Source organism: Schistocerca piceifrons, chromosome 4, assembly GCF_021461385.2.
Source record: "Schistocerca piceifrons isolate TAMUIC-IGC-003096 chromosome 4, iqSchPice1.1, whole genome shotgun sequence".
Taxonomy (NCBI): Eukaryota; Metazoa; Arthropoda; class Insecta; order Orthoptera; family Acrididae; genus Schistocerca; species Schistocerca piceifrons.
Window position 1 is genome coordinate 275,951,648 of NC_060141.1, and position 22,632 is coordinate 275,974,279.

At 41.9% G+C, this 22,632-nt stretch overlaps 1 protein-coding gene across 1 annotated transcript in view; it reads left to right on the top strand.

Annotated features, from left to right (window-relative positions):
• LOC124795795 (nephrin-like) overlaps window positions 1-22,632 on the top strand; it is a 718,423-nt gene that overhangs the window by 663,409 nt on the left and 32,382 nt on the right. Inside the window, exon 8 of the mRNA XM_047259875.1 lies at window positions 5,756-5,886. Within this exon, the coding sequence (XP_047115831.1) occupies window positions 5,756-5,886 (131 nt within the window). The remainder of the gene's footprint in view (window positions 1-5,755; window positions 5,887-22,632) is intronic.

A 22,632-nucleotide genomic window follows, 5' to 3' on the forward strand; every position in this document is an offset into this window, starting at 1 on the left:
CTTCTTTATCTACTTACAGCAAGATGGCTCGATGGAACAATTTTCTGCACTATGGAGTGTTTTTGTGATTGTGTTGCAAGAAATTCCTCTAGTTTCGTTCTTGCTCTCGGTATGCTGCATTCAAAGTTAAATCAACTTACGTTGAGAATAGCGAATTCTTCTACTTGGATGATACTGTGGCGTAAGAATTCACTGAGAGAGTTGTCTGCAAATAACTGGGACGCCACTAATTGTTACGCTATACGATGTTGCAGTCCGTATGTTATTTCGAATTACGATGCAAAGTTCCTTCGGACATGCATGCATGTTCGTAGGACGTTCCATTATACAGCTAATAGTTGTCCACATTCCGAACGGCGAATACATTTCATGTATTTCATAACGACTGCAGTCGCCCCATTGCCTGTTCCTTGGGACATACATGCGTGTCTGACGGAACTTTGCATCGTAATACGGAATAACACAGGCACAGCAATATCAAATTTATCCGCCGACATATAGCAAGCGGCTTTCAAGTAAAATGTCTCCCCTGTAGTGCAATACTGTTACCGTACGGGTTGCATAAGACTGTGCATGAGGCGTGGATGACGGTATAAAATACAATCTCTCACAATATCAACTCGCCAAAAATCAAATTTTTAACTGTTCACAAGTTCTATATGAGCTCGCAGTCCCCACGTGCTACTGCACGAAATGATTAACCCAAACATTACACAACACAAACCCTTCAATGGGCCCTCGTAAATGTGGTCGGTCGTACACGTTTGGCTACATTTCGTCTATGGGGCGCCAACTCTCATTCATCACAGGGTACCCAATATCCCACGAAAGTATTTATTATATATGCTGGGAGGATTTGTTATGAAAAAATCATGGACACACGTATTTTTTTATAAAATTTCACAAACCCGAGTTTTATTTCCAACAAGCACACAGAAAAATCGAAAGTCGCACGATCCACAAGAATTCCAGAGCCTGGCCGAGAAAGACCGTGGAGGTGGTTGAATGAACCAATATAAACTGCGTGAATTACCTCAGAAAACTGGTAAAGTTCTACAGACTATCAAACTATAAATGCCACAATGGCTAGACGCTGAAACCTTATAAGTGAGGTTTGCATTACCCGCAGCTCGAAAAGTAACAAGTTCATCAGACGCCGAATAATATCTATCCCCGAAAGCAGAAACTCTGAACAAATCACACATGCGAACTGGCGGATATTTCACGGCTCATCAGACAGAACTTTCTCCTAACACAACCCGACCGCTTCCAACGGAGTCCGAAGCTAAACTCCCCTCCAAAGAGCTGCTGTTCACCCAGGAAAGCTCGGTCAAACATCACTGAAGTCAGTTAAACTACTGGAAACGAAAATAGCTGAAATTCTTAATTTTAATATTTTATACACATATGACATATCTAATCACACGAAAATTTTCCGAGAAGTATTTTGCTGTTATCAGTTTTCTTTTGTCTACCATAGTTTATTTATAACAATAATTTCTATTGTTTTCCTCCGTTTTCGGATTTTTAAGTGTAAATATTAATAAATGATTTAAATTAATAATTAAATAATAATAAATAATGAAGAAATAAATAAAATAAATTAATAATTAATAATAATAATAAATTCAATAATTTCCTATATATCTAACTTTTACAGTACTGCCACTACTTTCAATATTTCTCCATTTATTTCGTATGAAAAGCTGTTCTTTAATTTCGCGAAATCCACTTTTCTGCCTCATTTAAATGTGTGGATAATCTCAGTAAATCTACTACTACAGTCCGATACAGTCCTCCAGGCTGTATTCGTACACACTTCATTTGCTTCAATCGGATAATGCATTGCCGAGATATTCACTTTCACAGTTCAGGAATTATTTATAAAATTCAACTTATAATAACTTATAAACTAATACGGATATGAAAGGCGCGTCTCCACACGCTTAATCGTCCCTCTTTTCATTTCCAATGTGCCTATGGCTCTTCAGTGACACATATACCTCACTATTTATTAATTTTAAGATAATCCTTAATTTTGCACTGAACGCGAAAAGCGGCCATGAGAAATAAGCAGCCATTGTGCTGCCCAACGGACGGGTTTCCCGGTAACACGGTCACCTTATCGGCCGTTGGAAGTCCAGAGGCAACACCATCTGCGGAGCATCGTGTGAAACTGGCCCTCCACGTGCTCTTGTAAAGCTGATTTCACCTGTCAACACGAATATGGCCCGACCTGCCGCCGCCTTTGTGTCCGCGGTCGCGTGTTCGTGATCGAATAAAGTGTCTCCTCCTTTTACAATAGGCTATCGTGATACAATATACATTATAGATGTACAAGCACATGTTGTTAGACACATGATTAGCCGGCACGGTAGCTCAGCGCATTCGGTCAGAGAGCTGGTTAGTCTTTGTAATAAAAAAACTGAGTGAAACGATCGACAAAGAACTTCAAATGATGTCATATGACGCCCACTTCCATCAAACAACGAAAATTAACAAGCAAAATGAAAACAAAAAAAGTATGTTAGGGCTACGGCTCGCAATAAGCGGGAAATCCAGGCTCGAGATCCGATTCGTCATTCCATTATACTATTGATGGTAGTCCACATTTGCAACTGCCAATACATTTAATGTAATATACACTTCCCCGATTATAATATTACCAGTAATGCCAAAGATACAATCCTCTGAAGCAAAAGTTGAAATTCGAAGGTATCACTCAAGTCTTTGCAATGGGACACTCCCTCATGGTGGTGTTTGAGATATCATGAAGGAGAACAGGGAAGAAAGAGCTCCGGACTGTTAGACAGCCTGTGGTCCGTATTTGTATTATTTCTTAATGACTGGACCTAAATATTTTTTTGGAAGATAGTTTCCTCTACATTCCCATTCATATGTATGTGATCAGCTCCACATATTACTGTAATTCTCTAATGCTCTTCTTTAGAATCGCAAATCAACGTATAGCTTCGTAATGTGGACGTCCTGACCTATGCTACTTTCACTACAGCTTTCTTTCTTATCTGATGCATGTTACTATCTACACTGTCCAGTCACATTAATGTGACCAACTTTCAAATGCTTCAATAAGCACCTTTTGCTGCACCGACGCTGCGAGACGTGCAGGGAGAGAGTAATGAAGTTCTGGAAGGTACCGGCGGGATTAGGGAGCCACGCAGATTCAAGTGGTGTGGTCACCTGCACCAGGTTTCTCGGTTGAGGATCCATTTCGCGAACAGCTCGGTCGAGGTGATCCCACAGATTACCGATTAGGTTTAAATTCCGTACACATCTCCGCAGCCGCTGTTTACTCCTGTCATCTATAGCCCGTTGTGCACCAGTCACCTCTGCGTCTGTTTCGGCTAGTTTGCCAAGCACAGTATGCTTTAACCACGGCGGTACGCGAGCTGTTTGCAAACTTGATGCACTAGCTTGTGGAAGTGTATTTGTAGCACTAAGAAAAGTATTATATCGAGACAGAAATTGAATCTATGGGCAAAATTGTTTGGGAACAAATGCCAAGGAAATAGAACTCATCCAATGATCTATGTGAGAAAAAACCCTCGTAAATGGAAATCAGCACGGGTTCCAGAAAAATCGATCCTGCGGAACTCAACTCCGGCTTTTCACACTTACCACCATTAGCGCCACCGATAGAAGAAACTGATTCAGTGTTTTTTAGCTATCGAAAAGCTTTTCGTTCAGTATCACTTCAACGACGTCGAAGAAAAACACGTTTCTTTGCGATATCTAATTAATCTTTCATGCAGATGAAAAATTTTCTGGCCGGCAGGACGCCGTATTTTATTCTGGATGGAGAGTCAGCCACAGACACTGAAGTAATATTTCATATAACTTACGGAAGTATAAAAGCACTATTACTGTTCATGTTACAGATTACCATTAGTACCATATAATACCTTTCATATAACGCAGTTATCTACGAACAAATTCTTTCAGGTAAAAATTGTAGTAATTGTTAGATTCGTCAATGTATAGCCCAGGTTCAAAGTAAGACAGTTGATGTTCTTGAAAATATCGAGGGTCCGATATATCTATATTTAAAAACTATCAGTATTGGCGCTTGATAAATCGAGAAAGATTTCGATATACTGAGGGACGAAATATCGACGTAGCTGCCTATAAAAATATCGGATGCACATTCTAAATATATTACCGATTTTAGTGCTGTATATTTAAGTGTTGATTTATTATTAGATATTCTCTACATAAAAAAGCTAGCAGCCTGTTTATACTCGTTACAGCAAGAATTGAATGGAAAACAAGGTACGTTTACGCTTGGCTATAACCACTTTGCTAACAATAGTAATTGCATGTAAGTAGCACACTAAAAATGTCCGATTCAGTCCCTCGTTAGGTTTCCTTGCATATTGGATTTGTCCGGGACACTTCATGTTGAGTTTACCATTTGTTTCATTTGTGCCAATGCAAGCAACTTAGTGATTGTAATGGCAAAATTTCGTACTGAAGCTGAAGGTTGCACTTTCTGCTGGTAACACCACGCGCTGATTACGTTCGCATTTTCCCTCACACGTCTCCGCCCACGGCACAGACCAGTTTTCTAATTTAGATATTTTGGTCATCATTTTCAGCAACTGTTTTTGAAGAATGCCAATGTGAAGAAATAAAACACTAGATGCGTTAAAAATTGTTCTTCAATGCAACTGGTGTGCTGTTTCTTCATATCAGAAATTTTGTTCTTTCATTCCCACCGCCCCCCCAATGCAATCGTACTTCTTTTCTGCCACATATACTTGCTTCACACAGTCAAAATAGAAAGATTGGAAAAGTTGAAAACTCAAAAAGTAGTAAGACTCCTTCATACAGTGAAAGTAAAATTATGTTGTACTACAACACCGAAAGAACGACTTCAAATATTTACAGAAAATTGTGAAAAGAGATAATATAAAGTAAAAATATCGGTTCTTGATATTGCTATTTTGATATCGATATACCAGTGGAAGAGATATCGGCCGTATATATTGATTGTTTTTGTAAACAATATCGATGCATTGACATAACGATAATTTATCAACAGCCCTAGTTCAGACCTGACTATTGAAATTCGACAAATGGCTGTAACTCCCCGAATAATTTAACTAATTACCAACGTTAGCCTAAGGAATGCTAATAAATTCTTATTGTCTCCATAATAAATACAAAATTCAACTTGGAATATTTGGAATACTATCCACAGAATCAATTTAGAAACGAACACGGAACCTTCGTAATAACTTGCAAGCAAGATAATAACAAATTAAAACCGCATACCCGTGTTAGCTGTAGAATGACACATTGGCACAGTAAAACTTCAGTTGTACATTTCCATATGCAAGTTAATTATTACTGTGCCAATGTGTCATCCTACAGCTCGCTCGACGTTGTGATGTTGATCATAGTGAAGACACTAATATTTAGGTACGTTTCTAGAAACAGTTATTTGGAAGGCTTTTCATTACTTAGAGCAAGCTGTTTCGTCTGTAATATTAAGCGTCATCAGCTGTACGTTTTCAAATAATCGGTATTGGTGAAGATATGTAATATCTGCTTATGTTACAATAAATAATAAAAGCTACCAGGTTTTTTTTGTATTTTTTTTAAGGAACAGTGCATCCTACTACTTTATTCTTTTCGAATATTTCTCAAAAGTACATGCTTGTCATGTGCTGGATGTTCGAAGAGTTGATGGTCTGTCCGTTAAATTAATTTTCGTGTTTTCCTCTGTCCACAGATGTTCCAGTTGTGTCTCTTGAGATAGGAAGCAAACTAGACCCCAGCAACATTCGGGAGGGGCAAGACGTGTACTTCGAGTGCAACATCAAGTCCAATCCTTGGGTGTACAAAGTCAGCTGGAGGCATAATGTGAGTAGTCACGGAATAATTGCTAATACTACATCCGAAAATGTAATGAGCTTTATAAAATGGAATCAAGAACTTAGATGAACACTTGAAGAGATACCATTAGTCAATCACGTCAAGAAAACCTGAGATTAATCTGACCTATTCTTAAACCCCTTCTTGAATAAGTCACAAATGACTTTCCTGGGGATGAAAAGAGAACTGTGTCGGTTTTTGCTTCATGGACAACCTTCTACATGTGCATCTATACTCAAAACGCCACCTTATGATGTTTGGTATAAGGTCCTTGGCATCCCACTGACATTCCTCCGTACGTCAATCGGTAGGTACGTTACTTTTACGTGATCACTTTGTTGTCCGTCTGTCTGTCTGTCTGTCTATCTGTTGGTCTGTTCGACTGTTAAAATGGGTAGACGTATGAAACAGAAACATACTACATATATTAAAGTCTACTGTCCCTTGAAGCTTCCATCAAGGAAAATTCCCCATCGCACCCACTCTCAGATGATGTGGGAAGATAGCCCATGGGATATCCCATCAAAAACTGAACACAGACTAAGCATGAAAAAGGTAGAATGTATATTGAACGGTGAAAAAAAGAAGCAAAACAGAAACCCTGAAAGTCCAAGCTAAAGATGAGCAATACTGAGCGAATTCCAAGAACAACGTGCGGCGGGGCGGGGTCGGTGCGTACCTCGTACTGCTCTTATTAAATGTCCCTCTACCTCAGTACGGCCTCCGTTCGATGACCCTTCACTCTGCTGTCGTAGGTACTTACTAGGCAGCGAAAAAGCAGCGTTGCAGAAAAATGCCACCTAAGACCTACCCTGCTCAGGCCGCGTAACTAGTAGTGAAAATCAGGTCCTACAAACCCATATTTATCAAGATTTCGGGCGGTAATATGGTGTTTTTTTGACTTAAATAAGCGTCTGAAAATTGCAAGACCAGGCTTTATTATTGCTTAGGCAACAATTGGAAATGGCTATCAAGTCCACTTTTAGTGAATACATCAGCTATGTCACTAAGTTCACAGTCAAACAACAAATTTCACACGCAAAACCAGCCAGAAATAGATTTCCAGTGCGACCCGATGGAATAGGCAAACTAGCAATTACTGATCCACTACTATAAGCGTGTTTCACATTCGGTCTTACAAGTGGTCTTCTATAATAGAAGTGCTCGCCAAATGTTTCATAATGGAAACAGAATATTCCACGCTGTATTTTCACTAAAGGCCGAAATTTCACACGCTCATAACTTTCCAACAAATGTACCCAGAAACATCAAACCTTTTCACAAATGTTCGTAAGTCCAAATTCCCTTAGTTACGACAAAATCCAAACGCGAGGAAATATTCCTTCATCTTACACACAATTTTTACCGTGACATCTATCATGACCTTTCACGTCCGATGGCTAGCGAGCGACTCGCTAGATGCTACCCCACACTCTACCTATTTGCTTTCAGTACGCGGAAGACAATTCTGATTGGCTGATCAATCTGACTGACCATTCAGAATTATCCTTCTAGATCCTTCTTGCTGCAAAACTGGCCTAAGACAATCACTCTTGAGAAAGTTATTTACGTCATTCAAAAATGCAAATGTTAATATAATGTTTAATGAAAAAGATCGAAATGAAAAATAATCTTTAAATTAATTTAGAAACCGATTACACTTCCAACTGATATTCTGGCTGCTCTTTTATAAAAGCACGCACTCCTCGACATACGTCATCAGCAACGTGGGTACAATTCATATTTCCCACAGCCCAGTTTCGACCAGTTTTACAGAAAATAATATTGAATTTTGACGTATGGCCCACATACACACTCTCATTCATTCCTATTTATTCACACAACAACATAAAAAAGAAATATTAATTTCTTATGAATATTATACAACGAAATTCAAAGTAATTAAAGATTTTGAAAAGAAAAAAATCCCGTTAAATTATTTTGTATCCTGAAAATTCAGGGATTGATTTCAAATGATAACAAAATACCAACTGTTATTATTCATAACAAAGTTTTGTAAACTGAGTGTGGGTTTTATGACTTAAGTAATTTTTTCAATCTCCGAAACTATATCAGATTAAAAACTGAGCCTACCAGTGTCGAATCCACAATAGTCGTCTTCAGGCCCAGTAGCTTGATGAGATCTTTTACTGAATAACAAAAAGTAGTATACTAAGTTTGAAACCAATTGGATAATATGTACTGTAGTTTAGATTCGTACGGGATATAAATATACCTTCGTACTACATGACACAGTAGCCCGTTCTCACTCTGGCTCGTAGTGACAGCTGTGCTATGAGTCATCGCTAAGACACTGTTCTGCAGCCTGCTTTCAGCCACCTGCTCCAGGTCTGCGTATCTTACTGCAACAAATGTTATCCCGCAATAATTAGCCACGTTACAAACGGAGTAGTAGTTTTGTGGTAACGTTGTTGGTCTGAAAAGTGGAAGATCTGCGTTCAGGTCTGCTTCGTGCCCATATATATTTTTCTCACAATACTATGAACTGTCCGTGCGGTTATTGACATGTCTGTTCGTTGTGTTCACATTTGTGTGTGTGTTGCCTGTGTCGTTGTGTGACGTACGTTTGCAACAACGAGGTGTGAGGAAGGGACTTCCAGACGTACGTACCTCCTGTTTGTTCTACACAAATACCACGTGGCATGACTCTCTCGTCCCGGTTTTTGGAAGTTTTGACTCTTGAATTTTTTTGTTCTAAAATTTTCACACCTGTTTACTTGTTGTTTTCATTTCAGTGAGAGGTCTAGGCAGCATCTCACCTCCTCTCACTATTTATAACATTTACTTGCGATGGTAATATATTCTTACTCATACTCCATAACCCCCCCCCCCCCCCCCCCCTCCTCATGAACCATGGACCTTGCCGTTGGTGGGGAGGCTTGCGTGCCTCAGCGATACAGATAGCCCTACCGTAGGTGCAACCACAACGGAGGGGTATCTGTTGAGAGGCCAGACAAACGTGTGGTTCCTGAAGAGGGGCAGCAGCCTTTTCAGTAGTTGCAGGGGCAACGTTCTGGATGATTGACTGATCTGGTCTTGTAACACTAACCAAAACGGCCTTGCTGCGCTGTTACTGCGAACGGTTGAAAGCAAGGGGAAACTACAGCCGTAATTTTTCCCGAAGGCATGCAGCTTTACTGTATGGTTAATAATGATGGCGTCCTCTTGGGTAAAATAATCCGGAGGTAAAATAGTCCCCCATTCGGATCTCCGGGCGGGGACTACTCAAGAGGACGTCGTTATCAGGAGAAAGAAAACTGGCGTTCTACGGATCGGAGCGTAGAATGTCAGATCCCTTAACCGGGTAGGTAGGTTAGAAAATGTAAAAAGGGAAATGGATAGGTTAAAGTTAGATATAGCGGGAATTAGTGAAGTTCGGTGGCAGGAGGAACAAGACTTTTCGTCAGGCGGACACAGGGTTATAAATACAATGTCAAATAGGGGTAATGCAGGAGTAGGTTTAATAATGAATAAAAAAAATAGGAATGCGCGTAAGCTACTACAAACAGCATAGTGAACGCATTATTGTGGCCAAGATAGACACGAAGCCCACGCATACTACAGTAGTACAAGTTTATATGCCAACTAGCTCTGCAGATGACGAAGAAATTGAAGAAATGTATGATGAGATAAAAGAAATTATTCAGATAGTGAAGGGAGACGAAAATTTAATAGTCATGGGTGACTGGAATTCGAGTGTAGGAAAAGGGAGAGAAGGAAACATAGTAGGTGAATATGGATTGGGGGACAGAAATGAAAGAGGAAGTCGCCTGGTAGAATTTTGCACAGAGCACAACATAATCATAACTAACACTTGGTTTAAGAATCATGAAAGAAGGTTGTATACATGGAAGAACCCTGGAGATACTAAAAGGTTTCAGATAGATTATATAATGGTAAGACAGAGATTTAGGAACCAGGTTTTAAATTGTAAGACATTTCCAGGGGCAGATGTGGACTCTGACCACAATCTATTGGTTATGAACTGTAGATTAAAACTGAAGAAACTGCAAAAAGGTGGGAATTTAAGGAGATGGGACCTGGATAAACTGACTAAACCAGAGGATGTACAGAGTTTCAGGCAGAGCGTAAGGGAACAAATGGCAGGAATGGGGGAAATAAATACAGTAGAAGAAGAATGGGTAGCTTAGAGGGATGAAATTGTGAAGGCAGCAGAGGATCAAGTAGGTAAAAAGACGATGACTATTACAAATCCTTGGATAATAGAAGAAATTTTGAATTAAATTGATGAAAGGAGAAAATATAAGAATGCAGTAAATGAAGCAGGCAAAAACGAATACAAACGCCTCCAATATGATATGGAAGTGCAAAATGGCTAAGCAGGGATGGCTAGAGGACAAATGTAAGGGTGTAGAGGCTTATCACACTATGGGCAAAGTAGATACTGCCTGCAGGAACATTAAAGAGACCTTTGGAGAAAAGAGAACCACTTGTATGAATATCAAGAGCTTAGATGGAAACCCAGTTCTAAGCAAAGAAGGGAAAGCAGAAAGGTGGATGGAGTATATATTGCGTCTATATAAGGGCGATGTACTTGAGGACAATATTATGGAAATGGAAGAGGATGTAGATGAAGATGAAATGGGAGATATGATAATGCGTGAAGAGTTTGACAGAGCACTGAAAGACCTGAGTCGAAACAAGGCTCCGAGAGTAGACAGCATTCCATTAGAACTACTGACGGCCTTGGGAGAGCCAGTCCTGACAAAACTCTACCATCCGGTGAGCAAGATGTATGAGACAGGCGAAATACCCTCAGACTTCAGGAAGAATATAATAATTCCAATCCCAAAGAAAGCAGGTGTTGACAGATGTGAAAAGTACCGAGCTATCAGTTTAATAAGTCACGGCTGCAAAATACTAACGCGAATTCTTTACAGAAGAATGGGAAAACTAGTAGAAGCCGTCCTTGGGGAAAATAAGTTTGGATTCCGTAGACATATTGGAACACGTGAGGCAATACTGACCCTACGGGCCCTCATCTCGTGGTCGTGCGGTAGCGTTCTCGCTTCCCACGCCCGGGTTCCCGGGTTCGATTCCCGGCGGGGTCAGGGATTTTCTCTGTCTCGTGATGGCTGGGTGTTGTGTGATGTCCTTCGGTTAGTTAGGTTTAAGTAGTTCTATGTTCTAGGCGACTGATGACCATAGATGTTAAGTCCCATAGTGCTCAGAGCCATTTGAACCTTTTGACCCTACAGCTTATCTTAGAAGCTAGATAAGGACAGGCAAACCTACGTTTCTAGCATTTGTAGATTTAGAAAAAGCTTTTGACAATGTTGACTGAAATACTCTCTCTCAAATTCTGAAGGTGGCAGGGGTAATATACAGGGAGCGAAAGACTATTTACAATTTGTATAGAAACTGTAAGTAGGCTGTTTATGTTTTCTTTATGTAAGTAAGCTGTTTAGGTTTATTTATTGGTAACGCCGCCGCCACGTAGCGCTCTCTGTATGAAAATGAAATCACTGGCTGTGCTGTGTGCAGTCTGTGGCTAGTTTGCATTGTTGTCTGCCATTGTAGAGGGGCAGCTGGATGTTAACAGCGCGTAGCGTTGCGCAGTTGGAGGTGAGCCGCCAGCAGTGGTGGATGTGGGGAGAGAGATAGCGGAGATTTGTAATTTGTCATGAACTGCTATATTTATATATGATGGTATCAAGGTAAATACATTGTTTGTTCTCTACTAATATCTTTCATTTGCTAACTATCCCTATCAGTAGTTAGTGCCTTCCATAGTTTGAATCTTTTATTTAGCTGGCAGTAGTGGCGCTCGCTGTATTGCAGTAGCTTGAGCAGCGAAGATTTTTGTGAGGTAAGTGATTTGTGAAAGGTATAGTTTAATGTTAGTCAGGGCCATTCTTTTGTAGGGATTTTTGAAAGTCAGATTGCGTTGCGCTAACAAAATATTGTGTGTCAGGTTAAGCACAGTCATGTATAATTGTTCAAAGGGGTCGTTTCAAAACCAAATGGCAGTTATAAGAGTTGAGGGGCATGAAAGGGAAGCAGTGGTGGGGAAGGGAGTGAAACAGGGTTGTAGCCTCTCCCCAATGTTATTCAATATGTATATTGAGCATGCAGTGAAGGAAACAAAAGAAAAATTCGGAGTAGGTATTAAAATCAATGGAGAAGAAATAAAAACTTTGAGGTTCGCCGATGACATTGTAATTCTGTCAGAGACAGCAACCGAGTTGGAAGAGCAGTTGAACGGAATGGATAGTGTCTTGAAGGGATGATATAAGATGAACATCAATAAAAGGAAAACGAGGATAATGGAATGTAGTCGAATTAATTAGGGTGATGCTGAGGGAATCAGATTAGGAAATGAGACGCTTACAGTAGTAAAGGTGTTTTGCTATTTGGGGAGCAAAATAACTGATGATGGTCGAAGTAGAGAGGATATAAAATGTAGACTGGCAATGGCAAGGAAAGCGTTTCTGAAGAAGAGAAATTTGTTAACATCGGGTATAGATTTAAGTGTCAGGAAGTCGTTTCTGAAAGTATTTGTATGGAGTGTAGCCATGTATGGAAGTGAAACATGGGCGATAAATAGTTTAGACAAGAAGAGAATAGAAGCTATCGAAATGTGATGCTACAGAAGAACGCTGAAGATTAGATCGGTAGATCACATAACTAATGAGGAGGTGTTGAATAGGATTGGCGAGAAGAGAAGTTTGTGGCACAACTTGACTAGAAGAAGGAATTGGTTGGTAGGACGTGTTCTGAGGCATCAAGGGATCACCAATTTAGTATTGGAGGGCAGCGTGGAAGGTAAAAATCGTAGAGGGAGACCAAGAGATGAATACACCAAGGAGATTCAGAAGGATGTAGGCTGCAGTAGGTACTGGGAGATGATGAAGCTTGCACAGGATAGAGTAGCATGGATAACTGCATCAAACCAGTCTCAGGACTGAAGACCACAACAACAACAACAACAACAACAACAACATTCCATAACCAATGTATAGTACGACAGTTGTGAAGACCATAGAAAGAGAACAGACAAATAAAACTACCGGACCGAAATTAAAAAAAAAATATACCGTGGAAAGGGGGGGGGGGCGTGTACATGAGAGAGATCTGAACACAGATAACACCGTGGTCACGCAACCACGACGCCGTGGTTCTCGCATCTCGCTCGATGTTGGACACCTTCAGCGTGAACTGTTCACTATCTCTATTTTTCTTCAGTTTTTACAGTTCAGTACACCTTCTTCCTGTTTCAATGGCTTTTTCTCTCTTCACTTTCTGACGGTCTATCCACAGGGCCAACTCACGACAAAATCGGAGGGGAGTGCAATGGGGAGTTTCCCTTGTAAGTCAGTGCGATCATGTCACGTTTTGATGCGATCAAACTCATTCATCAGAACCTTTAGAGTACTTCCCGTTCATCTAGAATCATGACATTTGGCAGTAAGCAAGGTTTCGAAGTACAAGCCCAGGAAAAAAAAAATCAGAAAACTGTTGATCTGTAATTAAAACATAGGAGAAAAATGTTTCTTGGTCATTTGTTATCCGACTCTCTGTCTTTCCTTTCATGTATTAAGACTTCCTCAGGAACGGGTAAACTTATCAAGTTGAAATTTATGTCGCATACTGAAGTCTGTGTGTCCTGGAGGTGTAATAAATGTAAGCCTCTGAATCGACGCAGACACAAAATACCACCATTACTGTCACAAATTTTCATACTGCCGAACTGACTCATCAAAATCTGTAGTGTGTTTCCTGTCGACCAAGAATTGTGTAATTTGGCAGGAAGCAAGATATGACGGTGAAAACAAAGGAAAAATACAATAATGATTGAACTGTAATTATATCACATAAAAATATTCTTTTAAATTTTTTCTCCGATTGTGTGTCGTTCTGTTAGGACTCCTTTTTCTCAGGAATGGATTGATGTATATCTTACCTGCACTAACGTTGATAACATGCAAAAATCATTGTGATTCTCTATTCTTGGAATGGTTGAACTATCGACACACATAATTAAATTCGTGCGCCATCCTCAGTGCTCGAGTCCTAGTCGCTCTTCTCCGAATTCTTTCTGTTCTAGTTCAAAAGGGTGCATGGGAAGAACGATTGTTGTGGCCCTCCAACTGAATTAGAGCTTCACTAATTGTTTTTCTACGGTCTTCTCGCAAGAAATTCGTAAGAGGAACAGTCTATTCGTTGACTCTTACACGAACGTACGCTCAAAAATTTTAACGGTGAACCACATCGTGACTTGCATCGCCTCTTCTAAAGCCTATCACTTGATTAGGATGTACATCTCTGGGCGTCTCTCGCCGAAACTGTGACGAAACGTACTGCTTTTCTTTGAATCTTCTCTATTTCGACTGTCAGTCCCGTCTAGCAAGGATCACAGACTGACGAATAATACTGAGGTATGGTCGAACGACGGTTTTCTGAGCTACCCACTTCATGACAGATCTCAATTTGTAAGGATTCAGCTGGTCGGGGTGGCCGAGTGGTTCTAGGCGCTACAGTCTGAAACCGCGTGACCGCTACGGTCGCAGTTCGAATCCTGCCTCGGGCATGGATGTGTGTGATGTTCTTAGGTTAGTTAGTTTTAAGTAGTTCTAAGTTCTAGGCGACTGATGACCTCAGAAGTTAAGTCCCATAGTGCTCAGAGCCATTTTTTGTAAGGATTTATCCAACGAATCTGTCTGCATCTACCGTTTTGCGGTTAGTTTTATGTGGCCGGTACTTTAACTCGCTTGGTACGCGAAGCCCACTTATTTAATGGATGTGACTACTTCCAGTCACTGTTCGGCAATCATGTAACCATACAATAATGGCGTTTTCCGCCAGTTTTGTGTATCTTTATGGAAATGGAAAACTATGACCTGTTACTTTCCATCTTATTCTTTTCTTTCGAGCTCGAACATATGAGTAATAATGTGTAATGAGCTACAAAATGCCCTGTGCACCCAGCATCGGAATCAATTCCAACATGCAACGACAACTTCCTCTACAAACATTTCCTTTAGCTAAACTAGAAAGCATGTTGTAAGAGACAGTCGACATCATCAGATAACATTGTCACAATGTATTGTAAAGATATCAACAGCCGTTACCTTTATAGCTAGTTGCTGAGCTTACCAGTTTCGAATCCATGATAGAGTCGTCTTCACGCCCAGTAGCATGAACGACGATAAGCCTCCAGCATTACATGTATATAACACGAAACTAATATTTGCGCCTGGTTTCCGTAGAAGACTTCACGAGCAGTGTATCTCTTCACACATATAACAACAGCAGCACGTGGGGTAAGGTCTCATACTAGCAGTGTTCTGTAGTGGCACAGTGATTTTACACGTGGCGTCATGGTGTGGGCAGCCGTGGGGGTACGACTTCAGATTAAAGGCTGCTGGTGCAGAGGGAAATCTGAAGACACAATGACACGACACGAAAATCTTTTTTTCTCAATTGTTATATTCCATCTGACAGTATTATGGTGCCATTATTCGACAGGACAACGATCATATACACATGGCACATGTCTTTCCGAACTGTCTGCGTGATGCTGAGGGACTACCGTGGCCAACAGTACCCCACGCCTCTTCATGAAAAAAACGTATGTGACCCCAGCACTGACGTCATCTCCGTCCCGGTGGCAATATCCAAGATATAATGTATCAGTTAAGAACACTTGTGGGCCAGCATGCCTCAGAAGAGGCTACAACAGATATAAGACACCTCCCGCCGAATTAGTCAAATGGGTCAAATGGCTCTGAGCACCATGGGACTTAACTGCTGAGGTCATTAGTCCCCTAGAACTTAGAACTAGTTAAACGTAACTAACCTAAGGACATCACAAACATCCATGCCCGAGGCAGGATTCGAACCTGCGACCGTAGCGGTCTTGCGGTTCCAGACTGCAGCGCCTTTAACCGCACGGCCACTTCGGCCGGCAGAATTAGTCAGGCAGCTTGAACGTCGTCAGTGCAATACGTAACGAAATGCAGTAACTTTCTTTAGAAATGTTTCGATAGTTGCATGCATTCGACTGTCATTGAATTATAGTTGTATAATAGGCTATATCAGTGCACCAAACACTGAGTTAATAACGGAGGGTTTTAAAATAAATAAAAAATTATCCTTTTGAGTACCAGGACAACTGGTGCATAATATTAGAGCTTGTACAATAAACGAGTCGTGATCTGAAGCGGAAATAAGAACGTGCTGTGGCACCGCCCGACACTGAATTAGGGTTGGTGGGGGTCCTTTGTCGTAGGGCTGGGACAGATGGCAGCGTGATGCCCCATAATTCAGCAGTTTAGGCGTGAAGCATGCGGGCCCCTACACAATGCGACACTCCACTCGCGCTTATGGAGCACGTGCCGCGAGATTAGTTTCCTATGGGCGAGCAGCAGGCGGCAGTGCATAATGCGGTCATTCGCTGTGTACTGGTGGGTCGCTGCTCATATCAGTCATTTGAGGACTATTAAGGAACAATTTTAGTTGGCTTCCCGCAGATAGACACGTCTTTCTACGGCGGGTGTAAATCAACAAGCTGACTGGTCTATGCATGACGATCGTGTGCACACAACAATCCACACAAGGCTAGGAATGTTGGATCAACAGCGATTTTCAGCAGTATATTGTTTCATAAAAATTTAAAAAGAATAATTACGAAATTTATGAGTCATAGATTCCTGTGATTAGATTACCACAGTTACGTCTTTCAGCAGAAAATGATAAAATACCGCACGTGCATATTGTTACCTTATAGCGCAATTTCTTTTGAGCCTTTGAAATTTCGCACCCACTAAGCATTGTTCTCTTTTAATAAGAGAAATGTGAAGTATTAGAATGATGTATATAATTAGTATGAAAGACAGTCAGTTTACTTCTCCCCAAGGCAGGATGTCGTGACACTGAATGTCTTATGAGAATAAACAAACAATCGATACGAAAAAACTGAAGATACCTTGTCAGTACACAACTATCGTTGTCAATAATGAAATGATTTGGCCCAGTCTCACTGTTCAGTAATAACACTGACTGGCGACAATTATATCGCAATAGGATAATGGCATAAAGTGATGTTGGGAAGAGTTCCGCTAACGGCTGGGAAAATTGGCATGTACTGCAACTTGTTTCGCGGCCTAAAGCCACATCATCAGGTGCAACCTACATGGAAAAGAGCAACGTATAGTGTCATCACTTTGTAGATATTAAAATTAATAAACGAATATCTAAAATACACTGACAACGTTAAAAGTTCTTAGGCCTACTCATCGCGCCTACTCAAAATTTGCTATCCAGTGAATATTGTGAACCCTATGACGAATGATAGGTAATGAAGCTGTGCTCAGTTCATTTAGGACAAATTGCTGATAGGTGAAACACGCAGCTACACAGCCATGTTTTAAAGTCTGCCTGCGTCTAAAAAGAAAAAAGAAAAATATTTCATAGTGAACAGACGCTGGATATATTTTTAGAAAAGGGCCAGATTGGCGATAAAAATTGCACTGCTAACACAATTAGTCGCGACACTACGCAGATTACTCTGTGGACTGCACCACGTGGCAACGTCTTAGGGCGGTGTGACGGCAGGGCAAAAAAAAAAAAAAAACCGGCCCACGCGAACGACTTGGAGTGACTAGCTGATTGGCGGAACGCAAGCTATCCATGTGGACAATGTGATGACTGGGAGTTCTGGGTCGCCACCTTTGCAAGCGAGATAATATAGAAGTTTATTACGTACTAATACTTAACCGTATAATCAATCAAATTTAGCCACAAAGTTGTAGTGCTTTAATTCCAATTAGCTATTCAACGGTCACTGTATGTTCTTATGTCTAAAAATTTCTACTTCCTCTACTGTTTTAAAAACATAACTTTTTTTCTTTTTTATGAAGCATTTTTAAAATTTAAGAAGGGGTTGTGATATGCCCCTCTTCTCATCGCTGTTAATGCAGATTGGGGATTATCTAAGTTAGAGTGTTCCTAAAATCTTATTCGAAATAACCTACATTTCTTAGGGAAACCGTTGCATGTAATGGAGTATACACCCGCTTCATTACAATTATTTCCCAGTGCTCCATCCCTGTGTCTGAGATTTCCACCTAGATCCGAAAAAGTAAAATATGCTGGAATAATGTACTTACGTCTCATACATCTGGCTATTTATTCGGATACTGCACCCAGATATGGCATTACAAAAAATAGAGCAGTCCTTTCTGTGGTCGGCTGGTCTACCCTTTATAAAATCTGCCTCTGATCCGCTAATGGAAAGAGGATTTTTCTTTATTTTAATATACTTATATGAACTACATTAACAAATCCTGGATCATAACCATTTCGATACGCTGCATACTGTATAACCCTATATTTAGCCATTTGAGCTTCGCTACTAAGGGACTCATCATACATACGGTTTAACTTGGCTCGGAAAGCTACGGATTTATATTCCGTTGGGTGTCATGAGTGCCTGTGTATAGCAAAATCTGTTGTAGTTTGCTTTCTGTACATATCGAAGCCAGTAATTCCACTTTTACAGACACTTGCAGGTCCAAAAACGGTAAAGTGTCATTCTCACCGCACTTCTCAGTACACTATATACATCCCATACAGTAATTTGCATAGTGCCGCGACGAATTATGTTAGCAGTGACAATTTTTTACACTAATCCGGCCTTTTTTAATAAATATTTGTGTCGTCCTCTCACTATAAAAGATATCTCCTTTTTGTTTTTTGGTGCGCGTAAATTTTATAACATGGCTCTGTAACTGCAAGTTGCACCTATCACCAATTTGTCCTAAATGGTTCAAATGGTTCTGAGCACTACTGGACCTAACATCTGAGGTCATCATTCCCGTAGAACTTAGAACTACTTAAACCTAACTAACACACATCCATACCCGAGGCAGGATTCGAACCTGCGCGGTTCCACACTGAAGAAACTAGAACCGATCGGCCACTGCGGCCGGCAATTTGTCCTAAAGCAACGGAGAACGTCTTCGTTACCTTTCGTTCGACATAGAACTGACAAAATTCACTGAATCGCAAATTTTGTCTAGGAGCGATTGGTATGCCTATGAACCTTTAATGTTGTGAGTATATTTTACAATATTTTCATTAATTTTAACATCTACAAAGATGTGACAGTGTACACTGCCCTTTGCCATCTAGGTTGAACCAGATGAGGCGGCTTTAGGCGGTGAAACCTGTTGTGTATCAATAAACAACAACTTTACCAGCTGCTAGTGGAATTCTTTCTAGCTTCATACCTTTCAACAGACGCAGGTGCCCAGAGTATGAAATGCCATAAATATTTGATTTTTATTAATATTAAACTTAAGAGAATTTAATAGATGATCTAAAGATCTCTTGGACAAGAAAGAATTTTCAGCAACAATTTCGACTGATACATAAAGCAGTCAAAAATTCTGGGCACCGTAATGACAGAGTTCGGTGTGACGTCTGGCTCTCCTTCGAATAGTAATCAACCACAACGATAAAGCTCCATCATCGTAATGGAAATACTGTCAGCAATATTCAGTCAGCAGATAGAATTGGATGAGCTGAATCTCCGAGGTCGTACATCTCGCCAGAGAATTTAAAGTAGTTAAAAGTGCCGCTGACCGTTCTTTCACACATTATTGGGAAATGTTAACATTCAATGATAATACAGACAGGCCTCAGAGGACAGCTTGTCGGAACAACTGAACTGTAAGGTCCCCAGATTCAAATGGCTCTGAGCACTATGGGACTTAACTTATATGGTCATCAGTCCCCTAGAACTTAGAACTAATTAAACCTAACTAAACTAAGGACATCACACACATCCATGCCCGAGGCAGGATTCGAACCTGCGACCGTAGCGGTCGCGCGGTTCCAGACTGTAGCGCCTAGAACCGCTCGGCCACCACGGCCGGCAAGGTCCACAGAACGCGCTGACGAAGTGACTGAGGCACTGAGCTAGCATGCGGAAGGAACGCTTAGATTCCCGTTCCTCATTCACATTTATTTTTGCCCTCCTTTTCCATAATCGATTTATGTGAAAAGCAGGTATAATTCATTTCAAAAAAACATAGCCAGAATTCCTCTCTAACGTTCTTCTGTCTGGTCTCGTGCTCCATTTCCAGCGATTCCGTTGAACAGAGAACGCTTCCAACCTCCTTAGTACGAACCCATACATCTTTATACTAATCTATGTACGTATCTTCGCTACTGCGAAACACATCTCTTCTCCCGAACAATTGCTCACGGCTCTTAACGTAAGTAGTTTAGAGTCCATGGCACTCACTTCAGTGAAGATGCAGTAATATCGTCCAAACTCCTACGAAATCAATAATTTGCGTGTAGGGCGTAATGGATAAGGGACGTTGCAGTGCAGGGTCCGATAAGTTGGAAATTATTATCGGTCAGGGACCGTAGGTGGACGGCCGAAGCGGCTACGGCAACTGCTCACGGAAAAGTGTTTAATCTGGGTTTGAGTCCCGGTTCGGCGCATATTTTCAAGTTTCGCCATTGCATTTTCACAATGCCGTGTGTGACTGGAAATCCCTAGTCTCCCACACATCCCTTCCCTTTTCTTACTATTCCTCCATTTCATATATACACCCCTGGAAATGGAAAAAAGAACACATTGACACCGGTGTGTCAGACCCACCATACTTGCTCCGGATACTGCGAGAGGGCTGTACAAGCAATGATCACACGCACGGCACAGCGGACACACCAGGAACCGCGGTGTTGGCCGTCGAATGGCACTAGCTGCGCAGCATTTGTGCACCGCCGCCGTCAGTGTCAGCCAGTTTGCCGTGGCATACGGAGCTCCATCGCAGTCTTTAACACTGGTAGCATGCCGCGACAGCGTGGACGTGAACCGTATGTGCAGTTGACGGACTTTGAGCGAGGGCGTATAGTGGGCATGCGGGAGGCCGGGTGGACGTACCGCCGAATTGCTCAACACGTGGGGCGTGAGGTCTCGACAGATGTTGTCGCCAGTGGTCGGCGGAAAGTGCCCGTCGACATGGGACCGGACCGCAGCGACGCATGGATGCACGCCAAGACCGTAGGATCCTACGCAGTGCCGTAGGGGACCGCACCGCCACTTCCCAGCAAATTAGGGACACTGTTGCTCCTGGGGTATCGGCGAGGACCATTCGCAACCGTCTCCATGAAGCTGGGCTACGGTCCCGCACACCGTTAGGCCGTCTTCCGCTCACGCCCCAACATCGTGCAGCCCGCCCCCAGTGGTGTCGCGACAGGCGTGAATGGAGGGACGAATGGAGACGTGTCGTCTTCAGCGATGAGAGTCGCTTCTGCCTTGGTGCCAATGATGGTCGTATGCGTGTTTGGCGCCGTGTAGGTGAGCGCCACAATCAGGACTGCATACGACCGAGGCACACAGGGCCAACACCCGGCATCATGGTGTGGGGAGCGATCTCCTACACTGGCCGTACACCACTGGTGATCGTCGAGGGGACACTGAATAGTGCACGGTACATCCAAACCGTCATCGAACGCATTGTTCTACCATTCCTAGACCGGCAAGGGAACTTGCTGTTCCAACAGGACAATGCACGTCCGAATGTATCCCGTGCCACCCAACGTGCTCTAGAAAGTGTAAGTCAACTACCCTGGCCAGCAAGATCTCCGGATCTGTCCCCCATTGAGCATGTTTGGGACTGGATGAAGCGTCGTCTCACGCGGTCTGCACATCCAGCACGAACGCTGGTCCAACTGAGGCGCCAGGTGGAAATGGCATGGCAAGCCGTTCCACAGGACTACATCCAGCATCTCTACGATCGTCCCCATGGGAGAATAGCAGCCTGCATTGCTGCGAAAGGTGGATATACACTGTACTAGTGCCGACATTGTGCATGCTCTGTTGTAAACATGTTTCTATTACTTGTCTTGTTATGCTACTTGTCGTAAATACAGGATGTTTCAAAAATGACCGGTATAATTGAAACGGCAATGAAAACTAAACGAGCAGCGATAGAAATACACCGTTTGTTGCAATATGCTTGGAACAACAGTACATTTTCAGGCAGACAAACTTTCGAAATTACAATACTTACAATTTTCAACAACAGATGGCGCTGCGGTCTGGGAAAGTCTATAGTACGATATTTTCCACATATCCACCATGCATAGCAATAATATGGCGTAGTCTCTGAATGAAATTACCCGAACCCTTTGACAACGTGTTTGGCGGAATGGCTTCACATGCAGATGAGATGTACTGCTTTAGCTGTTCAATTGTTTCTGGATTCTGGCGGTACACCTGGTCTTTCAAGTGTCCCCACAGAAAGAAGTCACAGGGGTTCATGTCTGGCGAATAGGGAGGCCAATCCACGCCGCCTCCTGCATGTTTCGGATAGCCCAAAGCAATCACACGATCATCGAAATATTCATTCAGGAAATTAAAGACGTCGGCCGTGCGATGTGGACGGGCACCATCTTGCATAAACCACGAGGTGTTCGCAGTGTCGTCTAAGGCAGTTCACGAAGAATGTCCAGATAGCGTGATGCAGTAATCGTTTCGGATCTGAAAAATGGGCCAATAATTCCTTTGGAAGAAATGGCGGCCCAGACCAGTACTTTTTGAGGATGCAGGGACGATGGGACTGCAACATGGGGCTTTTCGGTTTCCCATATCCGCCAGTTCTGTTTATTGACGAAGCCGTCCAGGTAAAAATAAGCTTCGTCAGTAAACCAAATGCTGCCCACATGCAT